At 38.7% G+C, this 17,317-nt stretch overlaps 1 protein-coding gene across 7 annotated transcripts in view; it reads right to left on the bottom strand.

Annotated features, from left to right (window-relative positions):
* The window catches only part of OXR1 (oxidation resistance 1), a 240,229-nt gene that overhangs the window by 103,562 nt on the left and 119,350 nt on the right, over positions 1 to 17,317 (bottom strand). For all 7 annotated transcript variants that reach the window (XR_006171679.1, XR_006171680.1, XR_006171681.1 and 4 more), the window contains one exon: positions 15,406 to 15,599. Coding sequence is in view for 4 of the 7 variants with exons in the window: in XM_042836422.1 (XP_042692356.1) it covers positions 15,406 to 15,599 (194 nt within the window). In the remaining 3 variants the exon portion in view is untranslated. The remainder of the gene's footprint in view (positions 1 to 15,405; positions 15,600 to 17,317) is intronic.

Consider the following 17,317-nt stretch of genomic DNA (forward strand, 5'->3'; position numbering starts at 1 on the left):
TGATAACATGTGTGCAATCTCTGAAACCAGTATGGTTGTTTCCAAACTTTGGCAACCTCTGTGAGGATTTCCAGTCAGTACAACTGCCAGCAATAGCATTTACCATGAAATTTTACATCTCTGATTAGTACAGTTTGTCCTAACATATCTGTATAATCATTCACAGACAGTAAGATTAGAAATATGGGTTGGAATTGGGAATAAGGAACACTGTAAGATACTTGAGCAGGTAACCAGCCTTGCAAAGCAACTTATTCATCTACTGTCACTGTTGGTAGTATGAAAACAAAGGGGGTCAGCATTCAAACACCATAAGAAAGCCAACTTTTTATTTCAACCCATGGTCACAGTGACTGAATTTGAATTTCAGTTGAGTAGTTCTGTTTACTTGAATAGAATTTGTATTTCAATCAAAAACTGAGAGCACGGCTGAGGTGGAGGACAGGCATTTGGTTTTCAAAGAAGTGAATGGAAGTTTTTTGATTTGAACAGATATTTTGGTCGGGTTCTGATATGTTGGCAAATTGTTTCACTCTGCTTGCACCAATTAAACAAAGTTTTCTGAAACAAAATTTTAACCCATACTGAGAAGAAGAGAAATGTTCTCTATGGAACCGAACCAATCTGAAAGTGTTACTGCACTGTTGAAAGCAGTGGGATTAAAACTGTGTTATAGTATAAGCAGACCGAGAAGGCCCCCTTAACAACTGGGTTGTCAAGTGAAGAAGGTTCTGCTCCAAAATTCACAGGAAAAAAGAGACAGGTAAGGACTCTCACAAGCCTGAAGATATGTGGCAGTCATACTCTCTGATTCTCTATATCCTTACATCCTAGCAAAGCACAAGCTCTGACAGGGAATACAAGACATTAACAGGAAATATGTTAGCTCCCCTCTTGCCATTAATTCAGAATCTCAAAGCACTTCCCTGAGTGGCACCTGCATTTGGAGCAGGTTGTTTCAAGCAATGAATTCCAATCACATTTTAACCAAAGACTCAGTTTTTATTAACAAATGTGAATATAATGAAAGAGGAAATTATTTTAAATCCTTAATCATTGTCTATTACCTTTATCGGTGCTCCCCGAATATGCACTTCAGTTTATTTAATTTTCTCTTCATACATGCAAAACAGCTGCTTTCCCATTACGCCAATGTCTCCAGCGTTAGCAGAACTCCTTAGTTGCCAACACTCTTCCAAATGTGGGCTTTTCCCACTAGGATGGGATCACACTCTAAGTAGCTTTTCTACATAAGTCTCTCCAGCAGGATCATCGCTGATGTCACATACAAATTAAAAGTGCTTCTAAACAATACTACTACTTGATGCTAAATATGCTAGATTCAAACTGGTATCAATAACAATTCTGGGGTTTCACACAAATAACGTTAGACTGATATTCACTGGAATATTGTCTGGAGTATTCTGTCATCTGTACTACACCAGAAGAAAAGAAGCTCAGAGTGACAGATCTTTCTGCTATGGATCCTTCTGCCATAGCCTGAACGTGTGCCTCCCTACATCCAAACAATTGCAAAAAATTCCCAAAGCAACCCCCTCTTCCCCTCCAAAAAAACAACAAAACCCTCATTCATGAGCACTATGTCTACTATGGATGTTATAGCAAACATTAGTTTTGCCCAAAGATCTAATTTCAGCTTAGGGAGGAAAATCATGTTCCATATTTTACTTCAGTCAGCCTGCCAACAGCTGCTTAAGTAGAATTACTCCGGCAGCAAATCCTACATTTGTGCTATCACCTGGTGGCACTGTTACACAATCTTCTAAACTTCTGTTTTTGGTGTTTGGTTCCTGGGAAGCGGAACAGTGCTGGTGTTACCCTGAAGGTCACCCAGGGCCTCTGCAGGAAGACTGAGGATGGAGAAGGCCAATTGCCTCCAACACTTGTTTTCACTTTGGACTTTAAAATGCAACCCGCCCCCTCATCCCCACGCCCTCCACCCCCTCCAGGATAGTCATGTTGCTGACTTGACATCTGGGGAAGAACACACACCTACATCACATCCCAGGGCAGGTGTTGGTATAAATAATAGCAGTTTGCACAGGCATTTCATGTTTCTGATTCTTCTGCCTTAAGCAACCAGCTAGAAAGGTAACTAAAGACTTAGGAGGTTTTAGTGGATAAGCATCAGCAGAAAGATCATCACAGACAATTTTAAGGGAATTGTTTTCAGGTGAAGACTGATGATCATTGAGCAGATGAATATAATCTGGAATATAATCCCAGATACAAGAATCACTGCAGATCTCACAATCTGTCCTTTAAATTGAAATACTACTTCCTCGCTATTAATTTGTATGTTTCACTTAAAGCCAACACACAAACACACAAAAACACCACAATGAACACCTCTTATTTTCCAGTGCACGGGGGCAGTATATTAATTTACAGCTTGCTTAATATTGGCTCAATATAAAAATACAACTGACAGGAACACCCTCTGCAGAATGAGAAAAACACCGGGTGATTTTATTAACAGGACAGTGGATTATCAAATGAGATAGGGATTTTTATATATTTCATCATTAGTTGGAACTAGATGGTTACCCCTCCAACCCAAGGCAGTACATGATTCAATGACTTGCAGCTTGTTTTTCTTACCAGTGTAGAAAAAAATGTTTTTATGCACTGGAAAAGAAATTGGAAACTATCAACAAGAAAACGAATTTTCTGTCTCAATCTGATTGTATTTATAGCAGTGAAATAGAGAATGAGACTGGACATCTAGAAGACCACCAAATGTAACCAATGAATATTCATTCATTCCAATGAATACTGAGATGTTGAACTGAATCCAAGCCACCTTGATTAGTGGAACTTTTCTGAAAAAATTGTTTTCTGGCAGATTAGCTACAATCAAATGTAATAAGGACACACTATTCCTAAGAATGCAGTAGGAAGTGTATTTTTTCAGGACAACATGTCATGGGAAAACGTAATCATCTATTTCAAGAGACAGCAGGGGGGTATGAAGTGAGCCCTTCTCATATTTTCTATCTTAATTCTCATACTCTTTACTTGGGAGGAGCTGCAATACCATCTTTAATCCTTAAAGAGAAATGAAGTATGTGTAAAAAGGTCAAACTTCTTGTTTCACATGGTCTGTTTTATTGAAACCTTTCCCAATAAGAAATAAGCTTTGTTTTTTACAACTGTTACCATACCTTTTTCTACCTGATATGTTCAGAATTTATATATTTAGTCTTTAAAAAAAAAATAGCACACAGTGAATCAGTACAGGTATAGGTCAACATCAGCCAGATTGAGAAAGTTGTTCTACTTTATATAAAAACAATCAAATCAAACTCAGCTGTAGATTGTGCGGTGGCAATCCAACTGGGATTCATCTCATCTACTAGAGACGAGTTTGGGTCACATCACTAGATTGTTGTTTGCCAACCCAGAGCTGACAGTGGTGGCAATCAGTTTTTTCTCAGATTCACCATGGTGCCAGTTTCTCTCTGAGACTGGCTGCAGATAACGGTTAACTTTAGCAGCAAGATATGAATGACTAGACTTGAGACCCATCAGCCTCATGTTTTACTAGAACAAAACTCCCTTTTCTCAAATAAGAAAAAATCAATTTATAGAATGAACTTAAGACAATCCCTCAAACACTATTTAATTGTCTTAGCACAAAAAAAATAAGCGCTCCCCAGGAAAGCAGTCATGGCACCAAGTAGGCCTGAGTTCAAGAAGCATTTGGGTAATGCTTTCAGAAACATACTTTGAAACTTGTCTAATCTTTTGTGGAGCCAGAAGATGAATTCTATGGTCCATGTGGGTCCCTTCCAATTCAGGATATTCTACGATTCTATTCGTTTAGTACCCTTCAATGGTATGTTTTCAAAAATAGGATTTATTTTCTCTCAGGCCTGTTCAGAGAAGAAACAATCATATCTTGGGAAACCACTGAACAACAGCCTCAGCACTGTCTTACATACAAATGAAAAGTGAATATAATTCAAACTGCAGGTAGATCGTAAAAGCATCTAATTAGGTACCCAAGTGGTCACATATGTTGTTAAGCAAATATTCAGCTAAGGTGGCTGAGAAACTGCACAAACAAATCATCCTTGTCACATTTCCCTTGGCATAGGAAAGACACAGTCATTCTATCTTCTACAAATTAATACAAAAATCTCTCAAGCGTAATAATTACTGAGATTCACCAGAAACATAGTGGGCTGCTGCTGCTGTTTAGTTTTCATGAACATATCTGGCCAATTAGTATCTAAATTTATAAAAGATTTCTTTCATTGTTGAATGCTTCATGCTTGTAAGGTCTTCGCACGCTCCTATGTGAATACTAATGCACTGAAATTGAGGAACACTCAGCAGTACAGTAACTCCATAATAAAATCCAACTGTTCTTCATAGTCCAAGATAAAAATCAAAGTTTGGCAACAACACTCGGTTCCCATGGAATACTGGGGGTGGGAAAAGCATAAAAACAAGCCAGTTTCTTAAAAACCAGAAGGAACTTCAGAACAATCTGCCCTGGAGATGAACCTAACTGAGCAGCTCTGTCTGCTGTAAACAGCATCTCATTCTGATTTATCCAGTAATCTGAAGAAAAAGCTTGAAGCAAGAAAAAGGGCAAAAATCAGTTGGGAAAAGAAAAAAAGAAAAATCCCAGCTGATGAAGAAGCTTTTCAAACAGCTTTTCTAAAACTTTGTATGCACTGGGACACCTTTATGTTCAGATCCCAGAAAGATTCATCATACCTGTCCCAGTACAGTAAAATGGCTGGGATTAGATCACTGCCAAATTTGATGGGAAGCAACTTGCCTGTAGGGATGGAAGGCAGCCCTCCCTCATCGGCTCCAGCCACCCAACTCAATATTTTAGATGCTGTTCAAGGAAACAGAGACAGGTTGTGCCTCCTGCAACATGGATCAGATAGAAGAGGAGGTTGGCAGGGGCTACTGATTCACAGTATCAGTTCAGTTTGGCCACTCAGTCACTTTACTCCAATCCAATTTATACATTACTGCTGTTGTCCTAGAATAAGTAACATCAGTTTTCAGTCTTAGCTTTCATACTCACACGGACATTGTGAGGAAAGCAACTCACTGGCTCTTCCCTCTCAAGAGGGAAGTCATCTCCAAACTGTGATTTTCTGGAGCATTTGTGACTTCCTCCACCCCCAATGTCTTTTTTTTTTTCCCCTCCAATCCTACAGTTCTTTTTATGGATATAAAAATATTTGAGGAAACAAATGACAAAGTTGCCAAGACATTTGACATTATCAATAAACCTGTCTAATCACTATCCAGAAATCATAGTGTTCGTAACACTGACAAGAAAAACAGAAACGATCCCTAAAACAGAAATACTCTTGCACTAGCTGATCTTCTATGATATTTTAGGACAAGGAATTTGAAGTACTCCTATTTTATTTATTATTATTATTATTATTTAAAATTGGGAATCTGAAAAACGAGTAATTTGATCCACTGTTTGACTCCCTCTATGAGAAAGATTTTTTTTCTATCAAATCTGAATCTCTTGTATTTCAGTTTCCATCTTCCAGCCACACATCACAAAGAGCAGACTACCAGACATCGTCTTGGTAGCCTTGTGGCAGGCAGTGGCAGGCTGCTGAAAGGTCCTCCAAATCAGTCTATTCTCAGCTCCCTTCTTCACAGGGCAGTTGCTCCAGGTCTCGACCATTTCAATAGCTACTGTCTTTTGAGTTTTTTCAGCCCATCAGATAGCCTAACCACCTAAGGCATAGTACCACACAGATGATGACTATGACAAAACAAGGTATTTGCCAAAGTAACAATAGGTACCATTTACCGTGTCTCCCATCATCTGCAAATCCCACTGTTTCATCCCAGAGAGCAATAAGATTTGACAAGCATGATTTCCCAATAGTAAATGCACACTGGATAGTTCAAATCACCTTCACAGAATCACAGAATTATAGAATGGTGCAGGTTGGAAGGGATTATGTAGTTCCATACCCCCTGCCGTAGGCAAGGTTTCTACACACTCGGTTGGCCAGGCCCCACACAATCTGGCCATGAACATCTCTAGGAATGGGGCATTCATAGCTTCTCTGTGCAAACCATTCCAGTGCCCCACCACCCTCTAAGTAAAGAATTTCCTCCTTAACTCCAATCTAAATCTCCCCTCTATTAGTTTAAAAGAATTCCTCCTTGTCTTAGCACTACCTGCCCTTTGAAAAAGACAGTCTTGTCTCGTTTATATGCTCCCTTCAAGTACTGGAAGGCTGCAATGTGACTCCCCCGGAGCCTTCTCTTCTCCAAACTGAACAACCATAGAATCATAGAATGGCCTGGATTGAAAAGCACCTCAAAGATCATCTGGTTTCAACCCCCCTGCTATGTGCAGGGTCACCAGCCACCAGACCAGGCTGCCCAGAGCCACATCCAGCCTGGCCTTGAATGTGCTTGTGCTTGGGGACCCCAGGCCTGCATGCAGTACTCCAAGTAGGGCCTTACAAGGGCAGAGTCAAGAGGACAGTCACCTCCCTCATCCCACTGGTCACACTTATTTTGATACAGCCCAGGATACAGTTGGCCTTCCGGGCTGCAAGCACACACTGCTAGCCCATGTCCAGTTTTTATCCATCAGAATCCCCAGGTCCTTCTTTGCAGGGCTACTCTCAATGAGTTCCCATCTATACACATATTTGGAATTGATCCGACACAAGTGCAAGGTGTTGGAGTGGAACCTACTGAACTCCGTTAGGTTTACAGTGGACCACTTTTTAAGCTTGTCCAATCTTCTCTTTTATCCGTTCAGAAGTAGCTTCAAACTGGGAAATGATTTTAAGTTGAGGGAGAGAAAATTTAGGTTGGATGTCAGGGGGAAGTTTTTTACAGAGAGAGTGGTGAGGTGCTGGAACAGGCTGCCCAGAGAGGCTGTGGATGCCCCGTCCCTGGAGGTGTTCAAGGCCAGATTGGATGGGGCCCTGGGCAGTCCAGTCTACTGTTAACTGGGGAGGTTGGTGGCCCTGCATGTGGCAGAGGGGTTGGAAATTCATGATCCTTGAGGTCCCTTCCAACCCTGGCCATTCTGTGAAACTGGATGTGACCCATGACATTCCTAGGAATTAAAAGCAAGTCTGAACAGCCTATAGGTCTCTTGAAAATTCTTACTGCCATTTTCAAAAAGGGGTGCAATATCTGGCTTTCTCCCATCATCATGGGCCTCCCATGAAATCCATGACCTATCAAAGATGATAGAGAGCAGTCTGCCAGTGACCTCAGCCAGCTCCTTCAGCATCCTTTGCATGAATCCCATTAACTTCTATGGACCAAGATTTTCCTCAAGAGATCTCTGATTCAGACCTCTCCCACTAGCAGTAATTACTGTCCTCCCTGAACTTTGTCTCTGGGCTCAAAAGCCCAGTCTTATCTGCATCTACTATCCCTAAATTACCCAGTTATTTCAGCAGTCAGTCCACATTTTTCTTGTTCGTTCTTTTACTGCTAGAGGAATGACTATTTCACAATACACAAAAGAGTGGTCCTCAAGGCATATTTGTGGTATAAGAAATCAAGGTCTTTCTTCATTTTTCCTTTATACAAAAGACCTCAAATGAGAGAGAGACTGAAGGTGATTCACTCTGTATGAGGCCAGAGCTTACAAGTCTGATCAGTCTTTCAGTTTTCTTCTCCCCCAGAGATTCAAATTTCAGTATACAAAGAGGATGTAGTACTGGTTGATCTTGCAAGTTGGGTCGATGAGTCTATAAAACAATAAAAAATAGCACTTTGCCCTGATGTTAAGCAGGGAAATCATGGAATCTTGAAATACATCTTGTTCAAAATGACTTAGCAGATGATATGATAGCAACCTATATGATTAAAAACAAAAACAGGATGCTAAGAAAAGGGACTTGCTAAGATGAAAGGACATTAATGAGCATCACTCTTCTGGTAGATCCTGTTTCCATAGCTCAGAACTCATTCATATTCAAAGATACACAGATTAAAGGACAAAAGAAGGATACAGTATTAAAAACTGCCTTTTAATGGCTCCAAATTTTAAATTAAAACAAAAAAAGAGAGAAAACACAAAGATGTGAACAAATGCTCACTTGCTCATCCAGAGTAGCTTTGTGATCTGAATCACTAATAAATTTTTTCATGAAAGGTGAATGAGTAAGAGCTTTGCATAGTTACTGTTGCTATGAAAGTCACTTTCCTTATTAGCCACATGTTGCACAAGTATTTCCCTTTCCTTTTCACTCACAAACAAGTATTGAAGTGTTAGAAAAATGACCTCCTAAAACTTTCTGAGACTATATTTGAAAGAAAGCAGTCAGAATGCTGATCCTCAAAAAGCAGAAAGTGTTCAGTAAAGAATTTGCAAGCACACTGAACGGGACAGTGTCAGACTATGCAAATGTGTGTGAACTGTGTCTGGATCCTTTGAGAGAAAGCTGGAAGCTTCACCTCCCATCTGTCCTCTATAAGAAAGAGGACACAGCCCAAATTTATAGCATCTACTGCACCAAATTCCACCACTTACCACATAAATCCTAACATATCTACCTATGTGTAATGCTTTGCCAGTATTAGCAACAAAGAAGAAAGGAAACTGTGTGAAGAAAAGAAATAGGAAGAAAAATCATATTTGGAGGCTGATTCATGAATCATATCTAATTCTGCAGAAGAGAATACAATGAACTTCTAAACCATAAGAAGAATCCTTCAAAGACATGTTTGGAAATGGAAGTATTCTTAGTAGCTAAAGCTCCCTATGGTAAATACCTGAATTATTATTATCAGACCAAATAAAAGGAATAAGGTATTTCTAGAAACTCTTAAATAAGATCTCTATGAGTAGAAATGAATTTTAGCAAAAAAGAACCATTCACAAAGTGTACCCTTTAAAGAAGACTTAGGTTTATTTTTCAGAAAAAGGCAAGAGGAAGCCTCCAAATTTAGTTTTTATGCAGTGACTGCAATACCACAGAGCACCGTGAGATAAACCTCAATAAGATTCTCATCTGGGTTGTAAGGAAATGTGTATTTTCAAGTGCAGCAATTTTCTCCTTCAGTCCTGAATTCAATAGCGTATTCATTGTGATGTCTCATCAATGGTCTAAGGCTCTCCAACATGACTGGGCTTCATGAGTGATGATGGAGCTCCACCATAGAAAATAAATGACATATGAAATCACCACTCTAACTGGAGTTACTTCAGGCACATCATGTGTAACAAACAATCTTGTATCAGCAGATAGGTGACACAGTATAAACTTAGTAGTGAACGCTATAAATATGGATAAATTCACACAATCTGTTTGCTCTGACATATTTTAAGGCAAATAAAAATGTTATTGAAGCAGCTTGGAATGCATGTAAACACAAAGAAAGTGAAGGTACTTCACATGTAACAGATATGATATTTATTTATGCTTCCAAATCATCATAGGTGCCATGACCTAAATGGACTCAGTCCAAAGTATGTATCGGAAGAGCGAGACTTACTAACTGTACTCATTAAATACAAGTAGTTGATCAGTTCTCGTCTAGTTCCCCCTTTCACAACAGGAAGAACTGACTATTACTTACTTAGTAGTTGAAAAAGATTTTGGTTTAGGTTCCCCCATAAAATTTTCCCTATTATGGACTCTATCACACTATAAACTCCCAATTATATAGTTATTTTAGCATTAATAACAAACAATTCATAACTTACAGGCAATTAAATTATTTTGAAGATCCATCTTCTTTTAAAAATAACACATTCTAAACTATCAAATTAGTAGCAGTGATCCCTACTAAAATTGAAGAGACTACCCACTGAAACACAAGAGCGAGAGCCCCAAAGAAATTCTTGCCCTTTCTTATTTAGCACTTTGGCATTAGCTAGTATTGATCTGTTTGGGAAACTCAGTGAATTAACATCTCTTTATTCAGATTTGGTTATCACAAAAGCTTAATTTCTCTTCCACACCAATCTTATGTCAACATAGTTCTGCTGCTCTCAAAAGATAGCATGTAGACATTCAAGAAATAAATATATGTATGTATGGCAGTGTAGAGCAGTAGTATTGTTACAGCAAACTAGCAGAATATATTTTCTTCATTAATATTTCTGATCTCATTTGCAAAATGAGGCTGGCTTTTTCAAGTTAAACATGAAATTTTCAAAAATGAGCAACTGGAGCAAAAAAGAACCTTGGCAATAAGTATTTTGCAAGTATATGCATGCTGCATACTATATGCATAAATACATATGTATTCATTCTGACTGAACTATTGTCTGTACTTGTAGCAGCAATACCTTCTATTGGAAATAAAGACTATGCCAGCAAAAGATGCTTCTTGATATAGTTGGTAGTTGTTTACTACATGAAATAAGCTATGCTAGCAGAAGTTTATTTATCAATATTTGCATTAAAGCTTTTATAAGATATTAGAATATTCTGGAAAAAAAAAAAAATGCTCCCCCCAAACCCAACTACTGTTTTGCTTTGCTGTTTCTTTTGACCTGTTCCTGGCACCAGGAAAATATTTTTTAAGCAACTACTGTATTTTAAAATATTTACTCTCTACCAGCCTCGCCATTTTATTTTAATAGCCAAAAGAAATAAAAGCAGGCCTTTTTACATCTCCAAGACCAGTGTTACTAAATAGACAGACAACACTACGCACCACAACTTCCATGGCTAAATGGGAACCAGAGAATGCACCACAAGTTCATATCTTTACAGTATAGTAACATTAGATACATAAATAACTTTAATAAGCTGTTAAACAGACATCCTGAGGCAACACATCATGAAGAGACTTCCAGTAGAGTCCTGCAGCTGTGATGCTGCACCTATACCAACTGCAAACCAGCACAGAAGCTCTAGCTGTAGCCTAGATGGAGCACTAGGCTGGTACAGTCTTACTGCTTCCATATGAGCTGCCCACAAAACACTCCATTGTATAATATTCCAGCCCACTTCTTGGAGTCCTCAAGACCCAGATATCTTCTCTTCCTCTTTCGGGGGAGGTGCTCATCAATAAGCACTTCAGAAATAAGTGGCCTGAATTTTTAAGTGCCTGAGGCATCTAAAAAGTCTAATTTTAGGTTTTTATTTTTAAGTGTCTTGGGTGATGTTTCTAGACTTCTGAGAAACTTTATCCAGCCCACCATGCAGACTGTTTTTCCTACACTTACTCTATTAATCTAGGAGTTCCCACTCAATTTTTTCACACCAGTTCAGCAGCGAAGCTGCAGGACCCCTTCTGCCTGCTGAGCCTGCCATATGGAAGAGTTATTTCTCCCCCTCACTGACTCCCCATTTTCTGTTTCACTTCATCTAAGCACACAACTTGTTCCCTGTTGCCTTTTCCTCTCAGTCCCTCCCTCTCTTACCTATTTTTTCCCCACTTTTTAGAAGTGCAACTGCACTCACTAAGTTTGGGAAGCACTTGAGATGCAGCCTGTGGGAAAGATGAAATGCAGATCAGTACTTTGTGATTAGCTCCTTACAGTAGGAACAGGGCTGATAAAATTTTAAAAATCTCTCTGAATTGCCAGGATATTCCTTCCTCAATACACATTCTACTTGGAGAGATGCAAAGGAAATATGTGTTTGCATAAAGAGACGTAAACACGCACAAAAAATAATACAAAGAAAATAAAATCCAACTCCGACGGTACAGAGAATTTAGGAACATGACCTGACAGCTCATAGAGCTGAGAGCACACATGAGCTGCCACAAAGCATGCTTCTGCAAAGCATGAGTGTGCAAGGTAAATGTCCACATGTCTTTGGGTCTGTAAAGGAGTGAAAGGTTTACATAAAGACCTCAGAAGTGCTTTCTGCATATGCAGATCCAAAAAATTATTTTCTTAAATAATGCTGATTTTACTCATTCCATAACTTGGCAAAGTAAGACTGGTTACACATTTCTTTATATATAAATTTAGTATTAAATACAGTGGGCAGCCATTAATAAATCGGACTGGCCCTGTTATAATAGGCAATGTGATGCTGCTAATTTAAACTTTAAAACACAAAAGCCTGTATATACATACATGTTTAAATAAGGATGCTAAACTTTAATTATCCAGATTATCCTATATCTGTAAAGCACTCTGGAGATCATCATAATTACTGAAAACAAACTTAATGAAAAATGAGAGTGTAACACAACATGCAACAAGCATTATTTTACTCCAGCTCTGTTAGTCACCATCATAAACAGTCATTTGCCAATTGGGTTTGAGCTTAACATAAAGAACACTAATTTTTGAATGAAAGAGGCAAATCCAGATGAGATCACTAGAATTTCAACACATTCTTAATCCACTCATCACAGTCATTACTAGTTCATGTTGTTAGATCTTGGACACAGATTGCTCTCATTAGAGAACAAAATGCAAACAAGGTCAAAGCAAGGTAAAGCCCTGCGTAATTGTATTAGGTCACCAATAGTTCTAATGTGTGTTTAAGATATTTAATAGCCAACTGTACTCAAAACACTAGAATTTCATATTTCCTGTTTCAGAGTCCCTGTCTACTCCATACTTGTCGTTACATTTATCATCAAAAAGTTGCAAACTATTTGTCTAGACCTTGTCTATTATAATTGATTTTTGAGAAAAGTCAAAGAAAACTACTTTTAGTTCAAATGGGGCAGGCAGCTCATAACTTAAAGTACACTGAAGTTGATGGAAGCTTCAGGAAAGTAAGTTTCATTTCTATCACATTATAAAATCTGTAAAGTTATTATCAGAAAAACTCATCCAGTACAGTAAACATATTCATCTGATATCGGTATTGTGCTGTCCAAGAGGAAACCTTTCATTTTCACAACTTTCAGGAACATGTGTAATTATATGTTTATGAAGGTACAGAGGAAACCATGTTTCTTCAGTCAGGCTGCCAGGAAAATCCAAACATTATGCAGTATGAAGTAACAATGGTTCTATCGACTCACTCTCTGTGATCCCAAATCTCATATGGAAGACAGTAACAAGATAAAATCAATACATCTCTCATAATGGGTCAGTCCAGGTAGAACACCTTGCCTGCTGCTCAAATGATGCTCTTTAAGAAAAACATGTAAGCTTAGTCTCTTTCTATGGTCTGTTCCTTTTCATAGAATCGCAGAATCGCAAGGACTGAAAAGGACCTCTAGAGATCATCATTATCCAAGGCTGTCCCTATCCTTCATACTCTAAACCAGTCCTTCCTCTTTTGTAAGAACAAGGTCCAGCAGCACACCTCTCCTTGCTGGCTATCTATCACCACCTGCATCAAAAAGTTATCTTACATGCACTGCAGGAACCTCCTGAGCTGGCAGTGTGCCAGGCAGTGCTGTTCTTCCAGGAGATGGTGGCTGACATCCTCCACGAGAACCAGTGCACACAACATTGTGGCTACGTTCAGCTGTCTGTAGGTACAGGAACTCACCAACTTCCTCCTCATGATCAGACAGCCTGCAGTAAACACCCGCAGTGGCATCACCCATATTGGCCTGCTTAATTCTCATCCATAAGCCCTCCACTCATTCACTGTTTATCCCTAGGCAGGGCGTGACACATCCCAGTAGTTACTCACATAAAGAGCAACTCCACCACCTTGCCTTGCTGGTCTTTCTTTCCTGAAAAGTACATTTTATATTTCCCAATGGTCTACAACTGCTGCTCACAAATGTTAGCACCTCTTTATGGACAAGTTGCCTGTTGAATGCTGCTTGTGGACATGCTCCATATGTTCCAGCATTGTAACAGGGTATGCATAAAGGCCATGGAGTATTCATCCCTGGAGATTTTCAGGACAAAACAGAGCATGGGTTGTCCTGATCCAGTACTGTCTGAAGTTCTACTTCCAACAGGAAATCAGAGTATCTAATCCTCAGAGGTCTGTTCCAACAAACATTTCCATAAGTCTGTCAAATGAAGTGTTGCACAACATTCAAATCAGTGCTTTCATTCATATGCTCTGATTTAGTTGATGATAGAAGGACATTTAATTATGATCAACTTTCCAATAATGTTATTAATCCTGAGTTAGGTTAAGAACTCCTTCTGATAACACGGTTAATCCAGCGAATCAAGCGAAAATCTCCCTCATCCCATTCCCTGATTGAGGCATGAAACAGTCTTGGTGCATTTTTTACATTCCTTTCAGATTATTTGGAGGAATGAGGAACAAACAATCATAGAGCCGTGCTTCTTCACACATCTCAAGTAAAATTTCAGTCAAGTGTATGACTGAATTAAGCTTTCTCAGAAAACATCCTATACTACAGTATAAAGGATTAAATTTTAGGGTGCTTTTCTCGCACGTGATGGGATAAAGTCTCCTTTAAAGAAGGATTATACAAATAGAGATGTTTGAAGTATAATTTTGGAATCTCATGGTCACAATACTATGAACCCATCAATGCCTTCATTTTGCATCTTCTTAATTTATTTTGGGAGCAAATAATTGAAACTTCTGTGAGTTTTTGGAAGGCAGTTGTGCAGCACATTTTAAATGCAGTTTTCTTTCAAAACAATTTCAAGCACTCAGATTTAACACAAATGAAAAGATGTTTAAAACAATACATTCTTCTTTACTTTTTAGACAATTTAAAGGTGTACGAACAGCCTCATTTTATACTGCAGTAATTCAACAGCCAAGAAGTCTAACTACTTTTTCTTAAATCTGCTGAGTTGTAGCTCTTTGAAGTGCACCATTTACATCCACTCTTCTTGTCTGTACAACTCTCGTTAGCACATCTGCCTCTCAGAAGCATTAACGAACCAGGCACAAGCAGTGCAAGGCCACTCTCCATGCAGTTTAAATCAAGTAGGAAGCTAAATATTACCAAAGGAACCAGTCAGGCCCAGACCTGAAAGGATTTGTATGAAAGCACCTGCAGGGATACCTAAGGTGATGTTAAACCTAAGGTGACGTTTCAGATACTGAAATCTCAGAAGAATATCCAGAAACCAAAATTATTCGGAAAAAGATATCCATAACCTGTCTGATTAATCCTGGCCTAAAAACAGTTCAAGCTCACCACGTCTTTCTCAAACTGGAAATTCTTTCCAACCAGGAGCTTTCTAAATCATTTCTGCCTAAATTCCAACACCATCAGTTGTCAAAAGCAGTAACAGCCTTCCTATATCCTTCCTCCCCAAATTGCTTCTATGCTTTCTTCAATAATTGTTCTTCAGGAAAAGAACACTGAAGAATATAATAGCACAAGATAAATAAAGCAGGTTAATTCTTAAGGGTAATTTGACACCAGCATGAAGACATGACATCTTATTGCTCATGGCAGGCATCTGTAATCTTAACAGACAAGTGCAACTAACTGAAAGAGATAAAACACAAGTCAACAGGAAAATCTTGCAATTTTAATGAGTATATTTGAATTTTTCTGTGAATGAAAACTCACCAATGGTGTAATATCTCTTCAATTCACTCCTCCGTGGATTGCGCTTTTGGGTATTGGCGGTGTTTTTCTGTTCCTCCTCAGAAGTCGTTTTGCTGGCAAGCAAAGGTTTACTGGGTTGAGGAGCAGGAGCTTCAGCTGCCACTGGGTTGCATCCTGGCCCACTAATATCCACCGACTGGGACTTTTTCTTTAATCTAAAGATAATTCATAGCAGTAACGTATTATTAATCTTTGCTCTATAGCTAGGTTGAGTAATTCTTTTTTATATTTTAGGTAGAATAATACCAATGCATTCATTACACAGAATCCATGCATGCCCCAGCAGAACACAGAAAATAAGCAGTGGTAAATTACGCCTTGTAGTAATTCCCCCTTTTAGCTCCTGCTAAATCAGTTGCAGCACTTGAATCTCATCCTACTGTGGCTCACGTGTAGCTACAAATGACAAACTGTCCTCAGATCAGCGCACCAAGCTGCCTGAAGGATCAGTTCATAATCCATTTCAGAGAAGAGGAGCTGCTACGATTAACCTATCATTAAATTTACCTTGTTTTAGTTTCACAAACAAGGGGAATATAAAGAAATTAAATTATTTGCACAAAGTTGCTGAACACCTCAAGAAAAAGGAACTGACTAAAATGAAGGCTATATAGTTATTTCACCGGTCAATTTCATTATTTCATTGGTCAATTTCATCGGTCAATTTGGCATTCCATCACGGTGCTGAGGTAATTAAAAAGTATATGAAATTCATAACCACTTGAAAATTGTGAAAGTTTAAAGGATGACTTTGCAGAAGAAAATCACTAGATTTTGAGAAATAATGCTCTGCCTCTGACCCACACTTCCACTGTGATTTCCATACATTATAATCTTACTTTTGTGTTGTGCAAAAATGTCGTGTACAGAGAATCTATGAAGTTTTTATTATCTCCATAATTTCAAACTAAGACAGGTGAGACCTAAAGCTCAGTATGTGTATGTACGTCCTGCTGTCTGAAGGGCAGACAAATTAATAAAGCTGCATACTACAGGATAGAGCTACTTAACAAAGTAACTGATGCACTGTTGGGAATACCAGATTGGTACAAACATACTGTGCCTGTTCTTCTGAAATCACAAAGAAAGGGATAACACCTGTCATCTGAGCAGTAAAAATGCCACATGGCCTTTTTCAGGTGACAAGATTAATAAAGGACTGAGTAGAAATGCTTATAGAAAATTAACGTGCAAAAAGAAAGTTACCTACTTTGAAGACAGGTTCAAGAAAGGACATGACTTTATAGCAATCTCTTAACAAAAACAAGTCAAACTAAAACCCATCTTCTTTCAGCTCACCTGCACTATATATTGACACAGCTGTCATGGCTGTCAAATAGCTCAGAAAAACACTGCAGCCTTTGAAATGCATCTTCACTGGACTACAATGTCTTGCAATGAGAGCCTCAGTACTGGCTATGTTTTGAAGCCAGGAAAACTAATTCTTTGTAAGCCTGACCCTTTTCCAGCACCCTGCTTTATTACTAGCCTCACGTTGTGCTTGTTTTTCTTTCTTATATTAAAAGCTGCACTGGCTGTAACAAGGTTTAGTTTTTTGGTTTTTTTTCTTCTACTGCACATATTCCATAAGCAGCCTCCAACTGAGTTTTTAACAGCGGGCAGCTGAAGTCTCTCAGTATCGCTTGGTGTTGTTCAAAATGACCCTGCTGCAGCCAGACAGCAGAGGGAACAGCAAAAAGGGTTTCAAAGTCAACACTGCATGAACAGGACTTGGAAATGCACATTTGACGGTGAGGGCAAAGATCTAACTTGAATGAGAGTTGAACTAGAAGGGCCAAAACTTTATTTTTCTGTAGTAATCCTTAAGCTATATGAATTCTAGGGGATTAAAAAAAAAGTGCAAAAAATGAAA

This window comes from Centrocercus urophasianus, unplaced genomic scaffold (genome assembly GCF_019232065.1).
Source record: "Centrocercus urophasianus isolate 14NV4802_14NV808 unplaced genomic scaffold, USGS_Curo_1.0 seq_11, whole genome shotgun sequence".
In the NCBI taxonomy this organism is placed as follows: domain Eukaryota; kingdom Metazoa; phylum Chordata; class Aves; order Galliformes; family Phasianidae; genus Centrocercus; species Centrocercus urophasianus.